Below are 25182 nucleotides of genomic sequence, written 5' to 3' on the forward strand. Positions count from 1 at the left end.
GCGGGGAGGAGCTCACGGGCAGCTGCGCAGCCGCTTCGCCACCCCAGGACTGAGGGGACCTGCACCCCTCTGACAGCTGCTGCCAGGCTTGGGTCACGGAATCACAGAATCATGGAATCCTAGAAGTGTAGAAGCACGGAAATCACAGGATGGTAGAATCGTGGAAGCCTATACTCACGGAAACCGTAGACTTGTGGAATCCTGGAATCATTGAATCCTAGAATCCTGGAAATTAAGGAATCATATAATCCTAGAATCCTGTAATCCTATAGTCATGGAAATAATAAATCCGTGGAATCCTAGAATTTTGGAAATCACAGAATCGTATAATTCTAGAACCATGGAATCCTAGAATCCTGCAAAATGTGGAATCACGTGATCCTAGAATAATTGAATCCTAGAATCTTTCAAATCACAGAATAATGTAATTCTAGAAATCAACAAATCCTAGAATCATGGAATCCTATACTCATGGTGGAATGGACCTTAAAGCTCATCCAGTTCCAACACCTCCCACTGGATCAGGTTGCTCTATCACTGTAAAAGCTGGCTGGCATCATGAAATTTTAGTGACATGGCAAGTGACACAGTTTATAGCCCAGCAAGGTTAACCTTGATGCTTTATAATTGGTCACCTCAAGCAGCCAGAGTTGGATGTGCCTGGAATGCCCTTTCCCCATTAGAATCATTGGGTTGGAAGGGACCTTGAAGCCCATCCAATTCCACACCCCCCCCCCCCCAACCCTGCCATGGGCAGGGACACCTCTCACTGTACCAGGCTGCTCCAAGCCCCATCCAGCCTGACCTTGAACACCTCCAGGGATGGGGCAGCCACAACTTCCCTGGGCAACCTGTGCCAGGGCCTCACCACCCTCATTATGAAGAATTTCTTCCTATTATCTAATCTAAATCTTTCTCCTTCCAATTTAAAGCCATTTCTCCTCATCCTGTCACTCCAGGCCCTTGTAAAAAGCCCCATCCCAGCTTTCCTGGAGCCCCTTTCAGCACTGGAAGCTGCTCTAAGGTCTCCACGGAGCCTTCTCTTCTCCAGGCTGAACAACCCCAACTCTCAGCCTGTTCTCAGAGCAGAGGTGCTCCAGCCTTCTGATCATCTTCGTGGCCTCCTCTGGACCCATTCCAACAGTTCCATATCCTTCTTAAATTGGGGATTCCAGAAATGGACACAGGACATCAGGTGGGGTCTCACAAGAGCAGAGTAGAGGGGCACAATCCCCTCCCTCACCTTGCTTCTTTTGAAGAGTCCCCCCATCTAACAAGTGACACCAGGGAAAAGTGACAGCGCGGTGGCTAGATCATTCCCAACAGCAAAGGGATAAGAAATGCCTTGGCGTTTCGTTCACCAAGCCTTGCGAGCCCCAGCGTCTCACCAAGCAGGATTTCCTCAGGCGACAAACCGCCTGTGACAGCGCAGGGACAGGCGTGCGTGTGTGCTGGCACGCCAGGAGGGAGCCGCTTCCCAGGACATGCAAGCTGGTCAGCTCAGAAGTCACGCAGCACGGTGGAATAAACAGTCCAGAACAAAGATAGCACTCTCAACTTCCAAACGTTACTGAATTTCACAGTGTAAGCGACTCAAAGAGCACTAATTAATGACTAAGGAGCAAACCAAAAGCCCATCCTGGAACAAAGTCACCGTGACTCACTCTCCGTGCCTACCCGGTGTGAGCTTGCACAGGGCTGCTGGGCTTCGAGCCTGCACTCGGTGCTGCCTGCCACACACTCTGGAAAAGAAAGCATGAAGTACAGCAAATATAACAAATTACAGTCACTTGCTATTTATTTACATGGCATGTTTTGTAGGTGGAATTCATAAAGAGCCCGGTTCACTTTCTGCTGCCCAAAAGCCATTTGGGTGCTGTCATCTCTTGGCTGCGCGCTGAGCGTGTGTGAGCGCACGGCGGGTCAGCTCAGCTGCTGGTGTGCTGGCCTGGGATGCTTTCCTGGTGAATCACATGCTTGTGTCTCCATAGGAAATTTTCATAGGACGTGCCCATCAATTCACACAGACTTGACACCACCAGAATTAAGCGCATCTGCAACACTAAGTTGACTAGATGAAACAACTTCTGAAGAGGTATATAACTTCAGAATGTCAAATTTATGTTGCTTCAACAACTATTAGATGTGTTATTGTTTTCTTTTTAAATAAACCAGTCTTTCATTCCTTATGCCGAGTGATTTTATGAAGTTACTTATACAGAAAACACAGGCATCTGGAAGGAAACTCATTCTCAGACAGCATGAGCTTTACAGTGTGTGTTGAAAACACCGCACAGCTGCATTTACAATGCAGGGAGAATATGCCATTTCTAGAACAAATTATACAAATTGAGGTTCATGCAATTGGAGCCAACTTCTTATAGAATGACACAATAGAGGCTGAGTAAAGAAGGCATCCGTATCTGCCGGAGCTGAAAACAAATTATCATCTGTAAATTAATGGAACTCCTGAATGTCTGAAACATCAGACAGGCACAGCCTTGCACCGTCTGCACTCAACAAAACAAGAGCTTTACCAAGCACGGTGACTGGCAATGTGTCATATCCTCATTTAGTGAGCAAGAACTGTACACACACTTGCATTTATCTTCTATTACCAGAGCAGAAATCATCTGTTTGCAATAGCTTATTTCATGCATGAGATATAAATAAGAAGCACATATGGTTGAACCACACACTAAGGTACGCACAACTCCCACTGCAGTGGGAGTGTAGGATGTAACTGAGGAAAGGAGGAGGCCTGGAATAACCATCTTTCTCAAAACAAATGTATAATTAAAGGAAATACATCACGGCACACCATCAGATCATACACCCACTTCTGAGGCTACCCCCCACAAATATATAAAGAAACTGTGACCACCATGAAAGCATGACCTCATTTCTAAATACACGTTTAAATCTTAAGCAAGAAAAAGAAAGCTCTAATTATTTCTTTCAGATGGTAAACTGCAGCAGAGTGAAAGCAACAATTTACAGTTCTGACTTCCAAATAATGGAATAATCAGTATGCACACTTCACATATTCCCTCATGAAAGAAGGGTAATATCTTTGACTTAAATGTCCACACTAAAAAAGAAGTTCTCAGGCTCCAACACATTTTTTTCCAGTGAGAGAAACATGACCTCCTTCTCTAACTCAATATTCGCACGATGAGCACTCTTAACTACTTAAAAGCAACCAATTCCAGGAAGGTTAAATGTCCTTTTCTGCTGTTTCACATGAAGTGAAGTCAGCATGTGCTGTGGAAACTGGAAGGATGCTGGGGAACAAGGAGGCACACAAAAGGTGCACTACAATTTCTCAGTTCCTCTTAAGCCATTGCAGCTCAAGACTATCTTGCACAGACTCTTGGTCCTTGTGTTTTCAGCAAGGAGAAGGGAGAGGAACACTCACTGCCACAAGCTCTTATTTTAGCTCAATGTATTTCTGCTAAATAATCCAGCAGAAAACTGTTAGACTCCACATTCTCTATCTTGAGCAAGTTGTCCCTTCCCAACAAGTTTGAGTGGAACATGCCACCATTTGAAAATCAAGCGCTAGTAAGAAGGCACCGATATAACCCAATTAATAAAGAGAGCCAGAAATCGAGGTCTAACCTTTTCCACAGCTGTATTTCACATGTTCTCAGGATGCCTTTACCTTGCAAACTGACTCTTCACAACGGTTGTTAGCACACTCCCTTTAAGGTTCACACTGTGGAAGAAACAATCAGAAACTGATGTCAAGGTACTTTTCAAGGGAAATTAAAGGTTCCAGAAGGAAAGTTAAAACAAAGGGCCTTGGTGATGCAAGACGTCCACACTTGCAATAACACATGGGGAAAGTCAGCTATGGTTCTCATCGCATAAAGGTAACACTGAGCTGTGCAAAGGGATCTTCTGCCATCAAATCAGAGGGAAAAGACCACATCAACGTGTATGCCTCTTTACTTGCTCTCTAGCAGCAGATATGAATGCTCACAATAAGAAAAGGAATTAAAGTTGTTATTCTTAAGCTACTAAATCCTTATCATTATTTGCAGTAGAAAACAGACCACAAAATCATACCTTTATTTTAGCGAAAATACTAATTTCTGACTTATTTAGCAGTGGAATAGCAATCAATCCATTAATGTTTCACAGTACTGAACACGAGTCGTATGTTTATTATGGAAATCAATATGAAACTCAGGAATTCATCTCTGTAGCTAATTTTTACCCTAATGCTTTAAAATTAACCAAGTAGATGGTTCATTTCCACACCAATGCTTGATGAAAAGTGCTGATCACCTTCCAATAAGCTTCCAAGCCCCATCCGTGTTCTGTCATGGACATGTGCCAGCAAGTCAGGTTAGGGAAGTACCAAGGAACAAGAAAAGTCAATGATGTAGACAGTTTTTAAGTTAACAGATGGGAAAAGAGAATCTCTGATCAGATCACCCTGTTATCAGGGCGTGCTAACTCTTCCATACCTATTAAGCCTTTTGCAATAGTCCATTTTTAATCACATGATATGTCAACAGACTCAACCTATTATATATAGATTTCTTTTTTCCTCTAAGTTGCATAACTAAAATATTCTTTATTTTTCCTGTGCATATTTTCATGCTCCCTCTTAGTATTAAGACTGGTAATTTTAATTGGATTTTTTTTTAGAAGTGAAAAAAGAAGTGTCTTATATGTTTTCACTACTGAAAAGGAGGAGCAATGGTTTATCACCACCTGGATTCTGGTAGCCTTTGCTGGAGGGACACCTAGTGGGCTGCATCTCGCTCCAGTCTCTCCTGAAGATTATGAGTGCAGAAATTTCAAGGTCCAAAGATGCCAAGATGAAATTTTGGTTAATTAAAGTCTCCTTTCACTGGAAACAGTCAACATCGTCAAATTTGGCCAGGCTGGTACATGTAATATCAGGTCAGAAGGACCTCTGGGGAGTGCAAATCTTCATGCCACAGCCTAGAAAAGCAATGGGACTCCACTTTGCTGGGCGGCATCTGTGTTGTGTAGCTGTGTTTTTGAAAAAGGCTGACTTCCACACATGGTCAGAATGCTTCTGAAAATGCCATTATACTCAGAGCAAGATGAGCAGTTGGTAAATAACGATAGTAACTACTCCTCCTTGTGCCCTGCTGCTATCTGATAGAGCCAGGAATCTGCAATATCGAGCAGTATTGCAGATCTAATGCATTTGGCTCTTTGGAGGGCAACAATGACCTAAAACCACAGTGGTTTTAAGAAAAATAAACACACGGATTATTCTTCTGTTACTATCCACAAGCAAGTAAAAAAACCCAAGCCCTCATATGCTTGCACAGTAATCCAGAACTGGTGTAAATGGAAGAAGGTGGCTAGTTCAGTCTTCAAAATGAAAATCTTCTTGCTAGTTAAATGATGTAGTCACTGTATAGGTATGATTTTTTAGTGAAACTTCATATTCTTCTCCTTTATGCTACTTAAAAGAAAAGCATCGAAACTAGAATAGTTCCAATTCATCAATAGTAGGAAATGAAACCTTCTGAATCCAGACCAAACTTTTATATTTACAGCTGGCAGTAACAAAAAATACTAATTGCCTTGGTCTCAAATTCACCTTCTTTTAATATCTTGCACTAGGAATTAAAAGTTTCAGAAGCACACTATTCTGTTTCTTATTTAATAAAACCTGAAAGTTTGGCAAAACCAGCATTTCTCAGGAAAAAAAAAAATATCTTATGTTATCTATGTAAATATCGCCACATGTCGTTGTGCTGACTGTCAGATAATCTTATCTCTGTAACTGATTTATGATTCAATGCATGATTCAAAAGCAAGCCGTTTTCCCAGGAAATCAGTTAATCATTTCTGCAGAATTATCTTACTGTCCTAGTAGTGCAGCCTTAGAGGAACAGACCTAGAACTTTGTCCCACACATGCAGCCGAACACTTTAATACTTCTAGCATTAAACTGCATACCAGTCCAGCAACATTATATGACTTTAGCAGAAGGTTACTAAGAGTTTCCATCTATCTTACAAAACAAGAAATAGGATCATAGAATAGTTTGGGTTGGAAGGGACCTCAAAGATCATCCAGTTCCAGCCCCCCTGCCATGGGCAGGGACACCTCCCACTGGATCAGGCTGCCCAAGGCTCCATCCAACCTGGCCTGGAACATCTCCAGGGATGGGGCAGCCACAGCTTCCCTGGGCAACCTGTTCCAGTCCCTCTCCACTCTCATAGTGAAGAAATTCGCCCTTATATCTAGCCTAAATCTGCCCCTCTCCAGTTTATCCCCATTGCCCCTCGTCCTATCACTCCAAGCCTTTGTGAACAGTCCCTCCCCAGCTTTCTTGTAGCCCCTTCAGATACTGGAAGCTGCTATAAGGTCTCCTTGGAGCCTTCTCTTCTCCAGGCTGAACAATCCCAACTCTCTCAGCCTGTTAATAATTATATCACAAATTAGAAACAGAAAAAAATAGTATCAAGTCATACTCAAGTCAGCATTCTCTCAAGAAGTCACCTTGCTAGATGGGCTTTTCTTCTGCAGCTGTACTATCCAGTGTTGTTCCAGTTAAATGGGGAAACTAATGATGCTTCAAAATAAAAATAAATATAAATAACTAGATAAAAAAATAAATAAAATCCCCAAACTTTAGTATTTCAATACATACAGTGGGCATTTTCAGGGCATCAAGCATAAATTAGGGACAGGCAACACGTGTCAGTACTAAAAAAACTCCAAAAAGTCTAAATAGTGGTTTGTGACTGGAGTCTGAATACAGCCTTTCATCCGCATCAGCAGGACTCATAGAAACAGTGTCTCTTGTTCAAAATTAAACTTCCCAACTTGCTCACCCACAAAGCGTCGTGCATCTGTTACAGACCAGAGAGCCTCTCTGGGACATTAGAGCATTCATCCAGTTTTGAAGTTGATTTAGATAATGTGAGTAAATACATAAAATGATAAGACAATAGACACACGCCTTTGGTTTACATGGGTTTTTGTTGAAGTGGTGCACCCTCTTGTGGAAGTCTCTTAGATCATTAACAGCCATGTAGACGTAGTGAAGGCCAAGGTAGAGGTTTGCCATCCTCAACTAAATAACACCATGTAACTCTTGAGATATTTAAGGTTAATTCTAAACCGATGATGATTCTGGAACACATGGATCCTGCCACAAGGTAAGCACTAAGGTGTGGATGTATGACAATGCTTTGATCCTTCTCCTCGAGGATGACTCCTTTTTAAACTAAACAGAATGGGAAGTTCCTTTAGAATGGCAGTGTTGGCCAACTAAAATTTAAACAGTTCTAAAATTAACAGCTAGTTCTAGCTAACAAAAACACAGGTAGCTTACTATCTACATGTAAATAACGTCCATTCTTGAACCAAAATTCCCACGAATTATAAAGGGAGACCTGGAAGGTAACAGTCCCACAGTATTTTACATGTGAAAAAACAGCTAAAAGCTGCTCTCTGCAGCAAACTTCATTAGAGCTTTCTCTACCCTGTAAAACACTGATTCTACAAAGACCTGCGACACCCTTGAAAAGCTGAAGGTGTGAATGAAGATCTCCGTAAAATCTCTTGAAAAGGTCAATCCTTACAATACAAAAGGGAGAGCTATTATAGATTTGACTGCTCTTTCTCCCAAGCTCTGTATGACTCAAACAGCAAGGAGGAAAGCGGCACCATGCACATCTTAAATTAAAAATAAAATAAGCGAAGACGTTAAAACTAAATTCAAGAAAACATTTTTCCTCTAAGGTGCAGGAGATGAAGAACAAAAATCTGTCGCTTGGGAAATATTGTTAACGCTCAAATCTTCAAACTTAACTGTGCCTCCTGAAAAGGGCAATAATAATAGAAATTATTCACAAACATATCATGGTTATCCAGGGGCACAATTCCAGAGCAGCTGAAGTACGCAGTGAAGTTTTAAGCCCAATTAATGGCACAAAACCATGTGGAAGAAAATGCAATCCTTCATTTTGCCTAATACCTGTGTAAGGAACCAACTAAAAGAGATGCACATATTGCTTTAGAAATCCTGCATGTCTCCCTTCAGCACTGCATGGCATGCAGTTGACTCCCAAAGCCTCCCTGCTGTGGATATTGGGAGCAGCTGGATGGATACAGTCCGCAGAACTCATAAATAAACCACAGCATTAGATAATATCGTGCAGAAAACGGCAAAAAGATTGCTATATTCAGCAGATGTTCTTTGTCTGAAATAGCCTTAGGTGACTATGAGTAGGGGAGATGCTCTGCTCCACATTCTAGAATGTGAATATGCATTTGAAAGAAAATTTCTTTACAGAAGGATAATTGTGTGGGAGTACACTATAAGTGCTTTATTTCTAGAATTCAGCAATCTGTGTGTTGCTGAATTCAGCATTCCACAAGGGCACAGGACATACTGCCTTGCTGTGTTAATTCTGCTCATGAAGATTATTTTTTTCTTTTACGTTTCCTAAGTTTTTTTTAATTAGGAAAGAAACATACCATGGAAGAATTTCCTCTAATACATAGGTCCAGGTTGAGTCTAGCCATGACTGGCCCACTAGAAAACATCAAGCTAATTCTGTTTTCTGTGGATGGATCCATCTCCAATCTATACCAACAGGGAATGAAAGGAGCCTGAATCAATTCTATCCAGCGCTAGCTCCAATCTGCACCATGCTCGAGATGATCACGGGCATGCAGCTGTCCTGCTGCCAAGAACATTCCTGTACAGCTGTGCCACAGAAGTTTTGATCTGCTTTCTCATAACGTGGGCTTTACATTAAGCTCAGCAGATCCAACCTGGAGAAGAACCAGACGACTGCAGGCACCAGAGTGGTTCCCTGTAGTTAGCCTGGCTCCTGTCCTACCCGATAGGTCTTGCTCCACAGCTGACTCCCAGGACCTAGTGCTGCTGCTGCAGAGCACACCTGCACATACCTGGACCTTGCTTCCTTGTGAGAAGTGTCCTGTGAGAGCTTTCTGTCCCAGCTAGGAAGTGAGGTCCTTCTCAGTGCTAGCACTGCTACACCCAGCCTGAATCCTACAGAAACCTCAGTATTAGTATTCATTGGATTTCTTCTTATCTCCAGACTTTTTATGAATTATACCTGAGCTCAACCATTACCTGAAGTTCTAAAGCTGGCTGGATGTGAATCCTATGTACTTCATTCTGTACAGACCATTACAGTGAAACTTGTACTACCATCATGAGTTCCAATGTTTGCGTTGTGCAAGGCTAGTCTGTGCTACATACAATTACAACTAGCCATTCCAAAGAGGATGCAAGGGAGTGCACAGATGCTTCAACTGTAAATCATCAAATCCATGGTAAACACTGACATAAGGACAAAGGCACACTACCCTTTTTAGAATAAGCTTAAAAAGAAGACAATATACACCCCCCACCACCAAGTACAACAGAATATACACCACCAGCGCTATTAAAAAAAACATGTGAGAGCATCTGGAGACAACATCAAAGAAATGAGGCTCTCCTTTTCTGCAAGACAGCTCAACACATTGCTGTCTTACACTCTATAACCAGTTGAAACAAACAATTTTAAAATATCGGGTATCTCTTAAATGCATCTCTGAAGATATACTCTGACAAACTAATGTTATAAAAGCAAAGAACAGAGAGGGTGTTTCAAAGTCCATGCGGAGAACATTTGTTTTGTTATAGAGATATGAAGGGCGTGCACTGTAATTCCACACAGCACACAATGTTCTATGCAACTTTTATGAACACGAATTGTACAACAACACAGAGATCAGCTGTAATCACCACTGGGGTGACATGTATTTTAATCCCAAATATTATTTTCTGTGGGACTCAAGAGAGGATTCTTGCCAGTCAGTATTTCTTGCCAGTCGGTATTTCTTTTCAATACAACTGTTCCTGCTGGAATGTGATAGCAATCGCTGTGCTGAAAAAGGCACATTTCTGTCTTGAAGGTTTTTAAAAATTCTTCAGTTAAACAAGATGTCAGCTACCACGGTAACGAATGACAAAGCAATTCACTTACCCATAAGAAATACTGGAATGTCCTAATATTAGCACTAGATGACAGCAAAAAAATGGTCCTATTTGGTCTGTTCACACACAATGCATTAATCTCACAGGAGTTTTTTTTCCACAGGTTTCGCAAGCTAAAAACCAGTTATCAAGAGCCTTTGAATTAGATTAGGACTGTATAAACCATCAAGCTGTAAGAGCTTGTAATCTTCTCAGCAGAGCTATGCCAAGAACCATAGCTCAAAGCAATACAGAATTTTCAATGCTGTTGAGAAGTCTTACTTGCAGAAACAATCTGTGTGTGTTCCCGGGGGTTTAGGCATAGCTGGGCAAGTGTAATCAGAATCTGACAGAAAGGTCACTGTATGCAACATAAAACACAGCAAATGCAGTTTGAAAGAACTGCTACACAAGATTCCGTAATGCATTAATTGGATGGGACGCATAAATAAAAAGAGGGCGAGAAATAAACAGATGTTCAGAATGTTACTAACAAATAATTATCATGATGTCCAAGATTGTTGGCTACGTAAGTACAGCCACATAAATAACCTCTGGTATACACCCCACCAAGGCCCAACTCTTCCCATCTCCCATACAGTCCAGACATCAGTTACATCCTAAGTATTCCTGCACTGACCTGCTGGAGATGCGCAGGAGGAAAGGAACCAGTACCTGGTCAGAACCACTCCGTATCACTGTACTGCTGTTTGCGTGTGAGCTACAAGGAGTCACAGCCCTCCAGTCCTAGGGCATCTATTCTTGGTGCTGTTCCTGTGACGGGAAGAGCCATTCTTGTCAACAACAACAGCTTTTTGGTTCTGTTCTTGACCCACCTGAGGTTGCTCCTGCTGTCTTACAGGAATACCCCTTTCTGCACATGAGGGATTCTTTTAGGATTTCAACAGCACACAGAAGAGATGGCACAAATTAACCAGCTGAAAAGAACCCTAGTAATAAGTTATAGATCCATTGGGGGGGTCATATTAATGAAAAACATTCTTAAATGTTGGGACATTACAATTCATATTAGCACAGAAGACAAGAAATAAAACTTTGCTAAAGAGCAGACTTATTTACTATTAATCACCAGCCTTGGAGATTCTACTCTCCATCCAACCCAAGTGTGTTTGGAGCCTATACTTCACACAGATACGTGGCAACAATAAAATTAACAAAACAAATCCTGCTGGGAAACGCCACTGCCCTTGTCTAAAATTTTAAGCTAGGTTCATCTTAGATTTAGGGCAAAAGTGAGAGCAGTAAAGATAACCCGTGTTTCCAAAATATTTATCACTGCTTCTGTGTTTTAGAAATTAATTTGTAAGGAACGTGCTTTGTGAGTTACAAAGATAACAGCACTAATATTTCTACTATCGGGAAAACCTTCGCTTTTGGGTCACGGAGCCATTGTTCCTCTGATTTTGAAGCCTTCTGTTCCCACGGCTTCTGAATGAGGATGCAGACAAGATGCAGTCAGCACAATGCAGATTTAGGCCCTTAAACAAAACCTTGAATTGTTTTGACAGAAGCTGGTGGCCCAATTCACTTTTGGGGAAGCAACTATGACATATTTAAAGCGAACGTGAAGTTTCACGGACAGTTTCTGTATTCAGTGTTCTGCTTAAAGCTACAGTTCACCGGTGCCAGGATTTTTAAAAAAGCAAAAGCACTTGTTTGTTTTTTCAGGAAAATCTTTCATCATTTCACTGCCTAAAACAATGTTATACTTAATCTTTTGGAGAGACAGATGGTCACCAGGCAGATTTTATTCCAAAAGGAACAGCAACCTGCCCATGTAAACCCAAACCACGAACAAAAAGTTAGACTTAATCATTTTCCACCACAACACAAATTTATCTAGATGAGAAGAAATCTGTGCAAGAACAGAGTCAATGATCACATCTGAATCCTAAAACGATCTTAGACTTAATATTGCCCATAATTTTCAACTACTTTATACAACTCCAACAGCCTTCTTTCATAGGAAAATTGTTATGAGTGCTAACATTGATCAAATTATGATGTTACCTACTATGCATTTAGTATTACCGTGTTATACAAAGACACCACAGCTGCTCTCCACTCCTGCTGGAACAGCATCCTCAGGACAAGTTTCAGAATGCCATCTGGCAGGCGAACAGCATTCCCCACCAGTGGAAGCCAGAAACTGCTGAAGCCATTGCAGAAAAGGTTACTATAACCCAGAAAGGCAGGACATATGGAACAGAGACCTTAGAAGGAAGAGGGATCCACGTGTTTCATGTAGCAGACACGCATAAAAAAGAAAGGAACCAGTGAAAGTCGTGCCATTTTCCAAGTCCAGTGAAATATAGGCATGGATCTTTAGGTGCTTAAAGATCTTGAAATAACAATCCACTAAAAAATGGTTGGACGCGATGATCCGATGGGTCTTTTCCAACCTGGTGATTCTGTGATCTCTGATGATCTCAAGATCACACAGGATCCACAAGAGAATATTATTTCCACAAAAGAAAATTATTTCATTTTAAAAGTCAAATTTCTTATTATTTTTAAACAAACTTTCGTTTGTTTTGGGGTGTTTTGGGTTTGGGATTTTTTGTTTGGTTGGTTGGTTGCTTTTTTCCACTTTAAAGACAATACAGAAATGTTTGGAAATTAGGAAGATACAGTTAAAACAGTATTATAATCCAATTAGGTGTGGGAACGCGTCCCAGTTTAGCCCCCCTCGGACAGGTCAGTGGCTAAACTGGGACCTTTTTCGGGAATGGGAAATGAGAGACTCGCAGGTTGGAAATACTGGAACAACTTTAATGCAACAATGATAAGAAAAGGGAGGTAATAATAACAATTATAAAGGAATAATGGAATACATACGAGTATAGATCCAGCTCAAACTCCTCGCTGACCACACGTCACTGCTGGAGGGATGGAGCAAGGAAGGTCCTCGACTGGACAAGTAGCAGGAGGGAGATGGCCCCGGGAACACGAGGATGGGTCAAGGGACGGACAGACAGACAGAGAGACACCCTCGGCCATAGGAAAAAGACCACTCCTCGCTATCCTTAAGCTTTTATACCGGGTATGCCGGCCAGGCTGGGTCACCAGTCCTGCCCGCCCCTCCCTGCGGGTGGGACCCTTTCCCACCAAGCTTCGATTTACATAGGAATAGGTGTGAGCAGCAGCAGCCGATGGCCCATTGCCTTGGTGAGAAATACCGGGCTTATCACTGGCTGAGCACCGTGTTGTGGAGCACCAGGCGAAAGGAAATGGCTTCAAGTTGTCTTTGGGGAGGTTTCGTTTGAATATTAGGAAATGTCTTTCCTGGAAGTGCGGTGAAGCATTGGAGACGGCTGCCCAGGGCAATGGTGGAGTCACCATCCACGAAGGTGTTAAAAAAACATATAGACGTGGCGCTTGGTTTAGCAGGCACGGTGGTGTTGGGCTAACAGCTGGACTGGATGATCTTAGAGTTTTTTTCCAACCTTAATAGTTCTATGATCCTACAATTCTATGATTCAGGAGCTGAAGTTTTGAAAAAAAGGTTAGCTGAAAAGTCAGAGAATATGTTCGGCTTTAGCCCCATCCATCACCAACGGCTCAACAGCATCAGAAGCATCTGAGGACCAATAGCAACGTCAGGATCTGGGCAGAGAAGAGCAAAACGTGGCAGGTAACTGCAGCTACAGGAGACACACACCACCTGCTGACTAAGGCACAGAACACACGTTTCCTACTGCTTGTACGTGACCTGTGGCATTTCTCCCAGCCACAGACAGGTACCTCTGCCCATGCGACACGGGTGGATGGGGGGGCGAAAGCTGGGTGTCCAACTACAGCAAGTGGGGAGCCACCAGCCTGCCTTCTGTGCCACCACCACCACCATCAGCTAACCTGGCTTGAGAATCCCTAGCCAGAATTCCCAAGCCAGGAAGGGACATCTCGTTAGCAGAAGCAGAACACCCATAGCAACCTGTTTATGCCATCAGCTAGACCATTCTGCTAACACTCCATGTCCAGCACACTTTGAATCATGGAAGTCCACTCCCAATTTGGTCTTAGAAATTTATTCCAGTGTCAAACAACAGAGTCCTACTACCCTGAAACGCTTTATAAGTCACCATCATAATGAATTACGATTTTTGGTCATATATAACCTTATTTCTGGCTTGCATTTCCTCATTGCGTGCACCTGCTATCTTTCCTTGCAAGCAAAGAATATTAGGAGATGGAAGAAATAAGTAGAAAGAATGACCTAGATTAAATTTTAAAGAGATACACATTTTGTTAAATACAGTTTCCTCAGAATTGTTAAACACCTTAAAGAAAGCTGCTGTCCCAAGACACAAGGAGCACTAGTCACCCCAGGCCATCGGGGCATCATTCCCGAGGCTGTAAAAGCTGTACCCCATCGGCAAGCCCTAGCCCTCCACACTCTCATAGCAAGTTGTGACTGTTAAAACCCCAACATTTCAGCGGGGCTTCTACCCAAATGAATTAAAAGATCACTGTGCCAGCTTCTGTACTGATTCTATAGAAGCTGGCATTTGGGTTTGGCCAGATGAAAAAACATGAAGGGTAAACAGGCCGATTCCCTGCAGTGCCTTGCTCCTTGCAGGGGCGCCAGGCACGGACAGAGGCAGGGCCCGGGGCTCAGGGCACGGCCCGGGGCTCAGGGCAGGGGCTCAGGGCAGGGGCCCAAGGCAGGGCCTGGGGCTCAGGGCAGGGGCCCAAGGCAGGGCCCGGGGCAGGGGCCCGGGGCTCAGGGCAGGGCCCGGGGCAGGGGCCCGGGGCTCAGGGCAGGGCCCGGGGCAGGGGCTCGGGGCTCAGGGCTCACTGCAGGGGCTCAGGGCAGGGCCCGGGGTTCAGGGCTCACTGCAGGGGCTCAGGGCAGGGCCCGGGGTTCAGGGCAGGGGCTCAGGGCAGGGGCACAAGGCAGGGCCCGGGGCTCAGGGCAGGGGCACAAGGCGGGGCCCGGGGCTCAGGGCAGGGGCACAAGGCGGGGCCCGGGGCTCAGGGCAGGGGCACAAGGCGGGGCCCGGGGCTCAGGGCAGGGGCACAAGGCGGGGCCCGGGGCTCAGGGCAGGGGCACAAGGCGGGGCCCGGGGCTCAGGGCAGGGGCTCAAGGCGGGGCCCGGGGCTCAGGGCAGGGGCTCAAGGCGGGGCCCGGGGCTCAGGGTAGGGCCCGGGGCAGGGGCCTGGGGCAGGGGCTCGGGGCTCAGGGCAGGGGCTCAAGGCAGGGCCCAGGGCTCAGGGCAGGGGCACAAGGCAGGGCCCGGGGCTCACAACACCCCCCGCAGCCTGGAGGGTCGAGGCCCACCCCCTCTTGGCGCGCACCGCCCCCCGGAAGTGCCGCGTGCCCTCCCGGAAGTGCCGCGTGCCGCCGCCGGAAGCAGCCGCGGCGCGCAGGGTGGTGGTGGCGGCCTCGTCCCGGCATGGCTCCCAAGGGCGGCCCCGGCGGGCGGCAGCAGTCGGAGGAGGATCTGCTCCTGCAGGACTTCAGCCGCAACCTCTCCGCCAAGTCCTCCGCGCTCTTCTTCGGCAACGCTTTCATCGTCTCCGCCATCCCCATCTGTGAGCGGCGAGGGGGCCCGGGGTGGGGGTGCTGATGGCGGGCGAGGGGGCGGTGCAGGCCCCGGGAGAGGCGGCGGGGGCTCCCCTAGCCCGTCTCGGGCTCCTCACCCCGCGCCGGCCACGGGTCCTGGGCTCTGTCAGCGCTCCCTCTCCCTGGGCCCCGCCGGCGCTGAGCCCACCCCAGGCAGCATCATCCTGGGTGTCCCTGTGCTGTGTTAGATCCGCCGTGGGAGCCGGTCCCGCCTGGAGCAGCGGGCGGGGAGGTGGTTGTGTGTTCGTGAAGGTGGTCGAGCTGCTGCTGGAAGTCTGACGTGTCATTTGCGTCGCTGCCAGAAGCTGGGGCTGCTGCGCAGCCGACTTTGACGTGGTCTCACAAAGCCCTTTTCAGCCAAAAGCAAAGTGGAATTCTCTGTTTAGAAGTATTTTTTAATTGCAGAGCTTGTAAGCTGCATAGGACTCCAGTGAGGGTGTTTTGCTTGGAGAAAATGAACGCTGAAATGTCCCTTTTTTCTTTTAAGGGCTTTACTGGAGGATATGGCACATGGATCTTGTTCAGTCTGCAGTTCTTTACAGCGTGATGACCCTCATCAGTACCTACCTAGTTGCTTTTGCGTACAAGAATGTCAAGTTTGTTCTCAAACACAAGTAAGTGGCTGTTTGAAGTAAAATTTATTATTAAAAAATTTAACAAAACCAGTATTTATCACTTTTTTTTAATGAGTAAGAGTGTTTGAAATGTTAGTCCAAAAACTGTTTCACACAGAAGTGTCTCTTAATTAGTTTCTGTCATCTCTCTTGCATTTATTGGAATAGACAAGCCTTGTCAGCAAAGTGTACAACAAACAGCAAAACTACATTTGTTCTTGTGAGTGTTGGCACAGACTACATTTGACAAATACTTTTGGTAATTTGATTATCGCTTGTTGTTCCTTCAACATGGCAGAACTGTTTCGTGTCTTGCCTGCTTGGCAGTGTGAGGTTTATGGTTGGACTTGATTATCTTAAAGGTCTTCTTCAACCTAAACGATTGTGATTCTGTGAACTGTTATTCCTCACTGTAGATAAAACTTCCTGTAACTTCAGTTTTTTTTCAGTTCTTATTTTTTAACTTCAGTGGTGTTTCTTACAGAGTAGCACAGAAAAGAGAAGATGCTGTTTCCAAAGAAGTTACCCGCAAGCTGTCTGAGGCAGACAATAGGAAGATGTCTCGTAAGGAGAAGGACGAAAGGTAATGCTCTCTGTTCTCTTTGTTCTCTCCCTTTTTGTAATGCCACCTGCTATCTTTAAGGCTTTAGGTAGGATACTCGCAACTCTTGCTTGGCTATTGTTTCTGTATTCTGGTAAGCATAAGCTGTACTGTCAGCTCTTTGTTCACCTGTAAAGCTTATTTGAAATGAGTTATCAGGTCTTTATCAATAAGGTCGTATGAGGCAGCCTCTCCGTCCTTGAGCTGCAAAGCAAACTCGCTTATTGTACAGGCATTCTGATAACTGAAGAGTAAGCATCGCGGCTGTCTGTGGAAATGAGGAAAGCTCCTTTTCTTAAGGACAGACGTGCAGTGTATTTTGCAAAGTGACAGGCAACTTCCTTCAGAGTAGTGTTTCCATATGCTGCTGGACTGCACTGCTCATTGCTGGTTGTACTTGCTGCCTCTTGCGGTTCTCAGTGGCACATCCCGCTGTGCAGATTCCCAAAGGAATAGCTCGCACTGATATCCAGGCCGTGCCTGGTGAGTGCATCAGACTAGACAACCATTATGTAGAAGATGCAAGGATGTGAACTGTCAGCTTTTTTGGAGCAATAAGGCCTTTCTTCCCTTCTAATTGCCAGGCTCACTGGTAGCACGGAACAGGTACAAAATATCTGTTTCTTAAAGGGCTAGTTTTGATGCACCTGGTAAAAAACAAGTGTAAGTCATTTCTGTGTACAAGTGCGTAGTTCCTGCAGGATTTTGTCTTTAACTAATGAGTTGACGGGTAGTTCTTGTTGTGGTCTGCCCTTTAAAAGTTGGTTACAACGAGAGCAGCCACCTGTGGCTTAGTGCGGCTCTGGATGCCAGTCACTTTGTAATGATGGGTGTGCCAGGATGTGCATTTATTAAATATATTTGAAATAGTGTCTTTATTTGTCTCTAGAATTCTGTGGAAGAAGAATGAAGTGGCAGATTACGAAGCAACAACTTTTTCCATCTTCTACAACAATACTCTCTTTCTGGTCTTGGTCATCATTGCTTCGTTTTTTGTGCTGAAGAACTTCAACCCCACTGTGTATCCTTTATTGCCACATAAAGCAACCAGAGTCCAATTTCTGTTTGTCAGTAGTAGCTATATTTGTCATAAGGGTTGTGAGCTTACTTGGTTCAGTTTCAGTAAATCCAGGAGGAAAATTTTTTGTTACTTTAGTAAATAATTGTTGCCAATTGGGGCTGCATATGTTGATTAAAGAGCTGCAGTTCTTAACTACTGGCAGTAGTTAGTAGTATTACTACTTTTAAGAGGACAGGCTAAACTTTAAGGGTGTCTTAATTTTGAAGTTAAGTGCCTTTGGGTATCCTGCTAACAGCCTTGACTGCGAGCTGTTATTTCAGGTTATGTTGCACTTCTAGAGCTCCTACAGAGAAAAACTATTTCAATTATTTTTTTTTTATAAGACTTCTACTATATGTCTTGTATTGAAGAAATGGTATCTTTACAAGTAAATGTCCTTAACCTTTTCACTACAGAAACTATATTCTGTCTATCAGTGCCTCATCTGGACTGATTGCTCTGCTATCTACAGGATCCAAGTAGAGAAAAAATATCCTACCTCTGTTTATTCCTGTGAGAGGGTTCAACTGCCATACAAAGTTTAAAGATGGAATAGGAATATTGTTTTTTATGGCATGACTGCTCAAGGGTATAGGGGGGAGGGTGTGCATCCATATCTTTACATGAATTAATCGATATTTTTACCTATCAGTGAAAGGCAGTGGTGTGTGAGCAGTTACCAGACATAACCTTGCAGAAGCTTTTCACAGGTGTGATTGCACTACACGCTGTTAGACAAGCGCACAGCGAGGAACTGCCACACAGCCGCACAAGCAGCTGCTCTTAAAACCTTTAACAGCATTCCTGGGTAAATCCAATGACTGAGCCAAACTTGTTGGTCATAAAAAGGTGACAGTCCACCATTTATCATTGTAACTTGAGAAGTTTTAATAAAAAGGAGAGGTTTTTTTGTCATTTAATTCCTTGTATTGCCTTTCTTAAAATATTTTCATGGACCAGCAGTGGGTACTGGTTTGTCAACAATTTTTGCTTCCAGAAGAGAGAAATCTTCTACAAGTTAACATATGTACTGTTTTTATTGGAAGTACTCCTCATTTTTAAGTAACTTGGAGTCAGGACAAAGCCTAAACCTCCTAGAAAAATGCTTTTCAAGGGATTTCAATGTAATTTTTTTTTTCCCATTTATCTCTAAAGTCATAAATAAAAAAAATGGCCATTTTTCTTAGTATAGCTTAACAAAAATGCTTTAGCTGGCTCTTTATAATGGGTTTATCAGGCAATCCTTTGCCTTTTTTGCATGCTATCAGTAAAGCAGCTGTTCTGTTAAATGCTAAACTCCTCTACTATTAATGGAATTCTATTGTAGAAGTTACAGATATTGCCATTACAGACTTAGAATCCTAAACTGGGAAGACAGAGGAAGCTTATAATCGGATTGAATATCACAATTACTTTGCTGATCTTTACTTCAGTAAGATTCCTATTTATGTAAAATATAGCAAAATGAGGATTCTAAGCGTGGGAGGCAGCGTGTTGGCTTGCGTTACTCTGCTGAGTTTGTAATTTCTCTTTCTGACAAGTGCAACTTGGTGCTCATTTGTGAATGTACCCGCTTGGGGACACGCAGCCAGCCCAGCCCACCCCTTCGCTCCTCAGCTCTACCCACTCCGCTGGCCCTTACCGACACGGGTACAGCTGAACACTGGTGTTCTCTTGTGGAACAATACTTGCCCGTCTTCCATGTAAACCACTGCAGTTTCAAAATCAGTCTCACTGTTAGTAACAGGTCTCTTAAGTATAAAATCAGATGCACAAAATGCTTTTATTGTCTCCAAGCAGAAGTCAAAGTCAGACTGCGTTTCTGAATATACAGCTAAGTTCATTTACACATACCATAGGTCGTCGGATTAAATACAGGAGAAGACAACTCAAGTGTTGGTATCTCTTGATGTGGCCCACTGAGCACTCTGCGGATGTCCTGGAGTTGAGAGGACTGGATACAAGGGTCCTATAAGTACAGCGCAGAGCTGTGCCCCGGGAAGCACGGGCCCAAGTACGCTGTTCAGTACCAGCACAAAATGTTTACTAAAATTATAGGTGCGTTTTACAAAGCAAAAATATGACATGGTTCTTGAGATGGGCAAATTAACACATATACATGTGCTTTCTATCAACTGCTGTAGAGGGATGAAATGCTCACAGAAAAACCCTACCTGTTTAAAATGCATCTTAAAAATACTGAGTATTTACTACTTATGCCCAATTCCAGAACAAGTTAAAGCAAATGTGACCTTTCACGAAAGTACATACCTGATTTTTTTTCTGGTATTTTTCAGCAGCTATATATTATATATAAGTATCTACATCCTTGACAGCTCAGGAATACTGAAATTTGCAATAGCTCTGTCTACAAGCAGGCAGAAGTAGAGGCAGATTTCTATAGATGGAAACCCCAATGTTTTATCATGGCTTTTCTGGTTTATGTAGAACAGGAATTTTTGTAAACAGCCATTGTTTTTATTACCCTGACATGCGTATTTGGGTTTTCCAACTGTGCTCTTCTGGCTTGTACTCAGAAATACTTCCTAGGAGCACACTGCAGCTAAAGTAACTGTACAGTTAGGAGCTGAGCTATCTAATTTCTAACTAAGCCTCTTATTCAACTGCAAACAAAATCTGAAGCGTATATTCAGCATAAAAAAAAGGAAACAGAAAATTTGAGCTTGCCCCTTCTTTCTGTTAACCTGAAGAAACTTTATAGTTGAGATTTCCCAAATGGGGTTTTATTAAAACCTTAAGTTGTATCTGGCTTTTCTTCATTGAAAAAATAGATCTGTACATCCTTCTTTAGTTACCAAGTACCTGAAGGTTAGAAATTATTTTTTGCTTTACATGTGTTTTTCACAGCACAAGCATGAGGTGCTAAGAGTAAAGTAAAAATTAATGAATTCAGTCAAAGATAAGAAAAATACAAGATTATTCTTGGTTAGAAGAGAGATCAACTGTGCTTTTAAATTTCACTGCAGATTAGTAGCAACAGCACACATCTCGAAGGACCCAGTGACAGTAGACACCGAGCAGCAAGCTGCTGAATGATTCTCAGGACCAGATATTAACTCGGGGCTGTACTTCTGTACAGAGCACGTTTTAAACCATGCAGTCCAGGTAATTCATGCATTGCATTATGATCTGTAGTCCTTCTTGCTGTAGGGCTTATTTCCCAGAATATTATCTATTTCATTTACAATATGGGATGTCATCTTTGGAAGGACCTAGGGACAGAAGAAAACGGGTGTTTAATCAAAGTTCCATTAAAGATTTTTCCAAATTTAAATACAGATTTTTGTCAGTTAGTGGAGGTTTTTTATGGGAGATATTTAAACATTCATCTAATAACTCTCTCCCTTAAAGGAAAAAACTACTGTATTACCTCTACCATGTGAGAGAATCATAGAAGTGCTTCTAAACGTTATATGCACAATATTACATAGTTGCAGTGGAAAGCAAGCTGCTGGCAAGAACGTAAGAGGAAGCTCTTGTTTGTGAAAAAGCAATAGATAATAATTAAGGTGGGTGCAAGGGACACGTGCCCTGTGGGAGACGTGGCGCTGAATATATCACAACACACCCTGGAATCAGGTCGTGTGCTTTTTTCAATACATTAAACCTGCTGATTCCACCCCACCCTCTTTTTGCTGATACGGCTATAACAACCACAAATGGTGGTTAAGTCACGATAAAGCACCATAGGTTTGCCTAATTAATGAGTGTAGCTAGAACTGGAAGGTGTCTGAAGCAAAATACAAAGCATTAAAACTATATGAAGAGAAGGAAGGGGCTAGACTCAAGGTGTGCTGGGGTCACCTTCAAAGGGAGCTGGGCAGGAGCCAACCCCCTACCTCTGTTGAGGTGCCCCCACCACCTGCACTTGCCTGTATGGCTCCAAGGTTCTCGATCAGCTGCTCTGGGTTGGAGGATCCTAAAAGGACAGAGCTCACTCCCTCATTTCTCAGGCACCAGGCTGTGAATAAAGTCACAAGATGGTCAGGAACAGAGGCTTCACGACACACCTTTGCTCGAGGGCCTAATGTTCCAGCATCCCACCCAACCCTGGTCCAGCAGTTGCCTTAATTGAAGGGTTTGTTTTTTCCCTGTTGTGAAGCACAAGGGTTCATCTCTTAAATATTTGCACCAGGGATCCTTTTTCTAACAGGTGTGAGTGGTATTTTTCAGCCTTATCTCTCATCAGTGCAGAGATGTTTATTTAAAACCAAAACCCTTCTCTTTTTAAAAATTCCTGTTCTTTTGTGTTTGTGCATATGCTCCAGCTGTACTTCAGACCCACAAGTCAGTTTGGCCTTCATTTTAAGGATTCTTCCTGTATCTCTGGCATCTTAGAATCATAGGATCACCAGGTTGGAAGAGACCCACCAGATCATCGAGTCCCCGGTCACCTGGGAGAAGAGCCCAGCTCCCTCCTCTCCACAACCTCCTTTCAGGTAGTTGGAGAGAGCAATGAGGTCTCCCCTCAGCCTCCTCTTCTCCAGGCTAAACACCCCCAGCTCTCTCAGCCGTTTCTCAAAAGTCCTGTTCTCCAGCCCCCTCACCAGCTTCGTTGCTCTTCTCTGGACTCGCTCCAGAGCCTCAACATCCTATGACGATGCGAGGTAGGTGCTGCGTTTGCGACAACAGCAAAGGCTGAAGGTGCAGGGAGAGTCGTCCCCCGTCCCATCACCTACCGACAGCCAGCTGGGGCAGCGTGCACCCGAGGCGCTCAGCGATGGGCGACAGGTCTTTCAGCTTCCCCTGCTGCTTTCTGCCTTCCTCGCTGATGATTTTCTCTTTCAGCCACTGGTAGCACTGGAGGTGAATTACATTGCAATCAACTATTAGCTTTGATATTCCAAAACGGAAAATTTAAGACAATTATAAACAGCTCGTAAAAAGTCACATCCAATCCAGAGGGTAATTGAAGCTAAATAAGACGAGGCTTTGCTACTTGAAGCAATTATAACAAGACCAGGATGTCTCCTCTGAGAGCCTACGTCTGTATCTCTGACTTCATGCAGCTGATGGACTTGGTCTGAATCCTCCTCAGTTTTACTTTTGGGCCACTAAATCCCATTAGAGTGAAAAGAAGTGAAGTATTAGTCAATCAGATTTTGACACCTTGCCTCCCCCCAGAAAATTAAGAACATCTGATCTTGTTCAAGCTTTACTGTTACTGTTCATGTTTAGAAAATTAATGAAACAAAGCTGAGATTTCAATTCTCCCAGCTCCAGACTTGAAACTTGATTCTGCTTTGCTCTCATGAATTTAATTTGGATCTAATAATGTATTTTATTTTGGGAAAAAAAATCCCAAGTGCAATGAAATACCACATTTGAAAATGCTGTTCTTCATAAGCAAGTCAGTACAGCCTGCATCTTTCCTTTAAAAAGCACCAAGCTGAGCAACAGCCAGCACGGGGATGTACGTCACACTGCTGGCACTCGTCAGGCAGCGTTGGCTTTTGCCCATCAGCTGATACAGTAACTCAAATACCCTTTTGGTTGAGCCTTTTTTTCCCAGATCTGTGGCATTTTAATGCTCTGCCTTTTTTCAAACCACTAAATAAAATTAAAACCATTAATTGTGCCTGCCACAAGCACAATATGAGAGAAAAGCCCATAACCTTCAATAAGAGTAAAAGCAGGATACCTGTGGGAGAAACCATGTGCTGTGGTGACATCACAACTCTAAAATCTGTTAGAGTTTCCCTGGCAAAGGTAAAGACCCACAGGTTTCTTGGGGAGCTGGGAGTCCCCCAGACCTGCGGTCTCAGCTGTGGGGCTGAGTTCCCCAGCCATGCACTTGCTGCCTGGAGGGCTGGTGCCCTGGGAAAAGTGGGTTGAAAAATAATATCCAAGTCTGGTTTAGCCACTGCACATGGTTGAGAGGTTTTGAAGTCACAGCAGCTGCATTGATTACCATCAGCTGGGAGCATCAAGCACAACAGAAACCCAGGGATCGTGCCTTCTCGTGGATGATGTCCAGGCAATGTAAGAGAGGTGGCAGCATCCTTCAACAGAGCCTGGCTCCAGGCGTGTGCTGCCCCACAGGCAGCTCACAGCCATGAGCTCGATGCAGTGGGGAACCTGAAGCATCCTTATAACCCAGATTCTCCTGCACTTTGGAGTGTGGTTGCCAGAGAAACCAAGCTGATCTATCAATACAGCAGCGCACAGACCAGCCTTCTCACGAGGGATCTGTTTTCCCTTTGTTATTTTTCTGCTCTCACAAAACAAGCATATGCACTTTTCTTGAACATGCAACAATGAAAAAATACCTTTAGAGCAGCCCTTGAGCTTTCAGGGACCCCATTGCCGTATTTCCCTGAGATGATCCCACAGGCTAGGGGAGACCACGTCATTGCTCCAACTCCTGCAGAGAAAGATTTTAGGGGACTTGGAGAAATCAGAGTAGTATCAAAAAATAGGCGGTTCAGTTAGAGGAAAAAAAAAAAAAAGGCAAAGCAATTGCTGCTTGTTTCCATTGCCAGCATCAGTGATGTTCAGTTGGTGTCTTATGGGAAAATGTTGCTGATGCCCTTAAGGAAGGAACTGACTGGTTTATTCATCCAAAACTTTATTGCGAGAGCTTGCAGCCCTGTACTGGCTCCTGCTGCAGCGAAGTACTTGGAATCCTGCTTCTCAGCTCAGGCATCTCCTAAGCCTGTGCTTAGACTTTGAGAAGTCTAAGAAAGCAAGCACAGCAATTTCTATCAGAAGCATTATAAGCCAGTTTTTCTTTTTGGTTATTAGATCAATTCTTGTCTGTCCACTTCAGATCCAGGGGAGGAGAGCGCTATTCCCGTTGAGAGCCCCAGGGCAGCCTCCTCTGTGTTTCATTCTGCAAACGAAATAGTCAAAAGGCACAGCAGTCCCAGCCTTACCTATTTTATGATATAACTCCGGCAGCTGAACCTCAACTTTCTCTCTTTGGAAAAGGTGGTATTCGGCTTGTTCACACACGGGTGGTATCATGTTAAACTGCCTGGCTACAGAGTAGGCTTCCTGGAGAAAAGAAATCAAGAGATATAAAACTTCATTAAGTATTTTGTGTGACACGATGTGCCAGCCAACAACACTCCTTCAGTGTGCAGGAGCCCACGAACTCAGGTTTCACTGTCCCTGAGCAAAGCCACGCACATCCTTGTAGAAATGCAGCCTCATCCCTGCTGGTGCTGCCTCCCTGCTGCCCCTGTGCCCACCGCAGCAGGGCATGTGCCCACCTTCTGCCTCCTCCAGCCCAGAGGTGTTTCTGTGCCAGCACAGCAACAAACTTCCCCGCTGGGATGGTCGGTGCCAAGCTTG

The 25182-nt window shown here is 44.1% G+C and overlaps 2 protein-coding genes across 5 annotated transcripts in view; one reads left to right on the forward strand and one right to left on the reverse strand.

Moving 5' to 3' along the window:
• The window catches only part of KCNAB1 (potassium voltage-gated channel subfamily A regulatory beta subunit 1), a 155484-nt gene that overhangs the window by 62120 nt on the left and 68182 nt on the right, over nucleotides 1-25182 (reverse strand). For 3 of the 4 annotated variants that reach the window (XM_069865146.1, XM_069865147.1, XM_069865148.1), the window contains exons 10-14: nucleotides 24762-24882; nucleotides 24156-24250; nucleotides 22566-22686; nucleotides 21759-21847; nucleotides 19625-21098 (exon numbers count right to left, since the gene is read on the reverse strand). In XM_069865146.1, the coding sequence (XP_069721247.1) occupies nucleotides 21009-21098; nucleotides 21759-21847; nucleotides 22566-22686; nucleotides 24156-24250; nucleotides 24762-24882 (516 nt within the window). In that variant the 3' untranslated portion in view covers nucleotides 19625-21008. Of the gene's footprint in view, nucleotides 1-19624; nucleotides 21099-21758; nucleotides 21848-22565; nucleotides 22687-24155; nucleotides 24251-24761; nucleotides 24883-25182 lie in introns of those variants that run through there. The other variant, XR_011338108.1, reaches the window with a different exon arrangement.
• Nucleotides 15355-18785, forward strand: SSR3 (signal sequence receptor subunit 3). The gene is made up of 5 exons (XM_069865156.1): nucleotides 15355-15559; nucleotides 16078-16204; nucleotides 16689-16787; nucleotides 17695-17826; nucleotides 18282-18785. The coding sequence occupies exons 1-5, from the start codon at nucleotides 15421-15423 to the stop codon at nucleotides 18346-18348; spliced, it is 564 nt and encodes a 187-aa protein (XP_069721257.1). The 5' UTR covers nucleotides 15355-15420; the 3' UTR covers nucleotides 18349-18785.

This window comes from Phaenicophaeus curvirostris, chromosome 10, assembly GCF_032191515.1.
Source record: "Phaenicophaeus curvirostris isolate KB17595 chromosome 10, BPBGC_Pcur_1.0, whole genome shotgun sequence".
Classification (NCBI taxonomy): domain Eukaryota; kingdom Metazoa; phylum Chordata; class Aves; order Cuculiformes; family Cuculidae; genus Phaenicophaeus; species Phaenicophaeus curvirostris.

Bases quoted from the DNA above. Each gene is read 5' to 3' on its own strand.
- SSR3 (XM_069865156.1), top strand. From the start codon at position 15,421: ATGGCTCCCAAGGGCGGCCCCGGCGGGCGGCAGCAGTCGGAGGAGGAT. The intron at 16,788-17,694 runs GTAATGCTCTCT...ATTTGTCTCTAG, and splicing joins CGTAAGGAGAAGGACGAAAG to AATTCTGTGGAAGAAGAATG. The intron at 17,827-18,281 runs GTATCCTTTATT...TTTTCACTACAG, and splicing joins AAGAACTTCAACCCCACTGT to AAACTATATTCTGTCTATCA.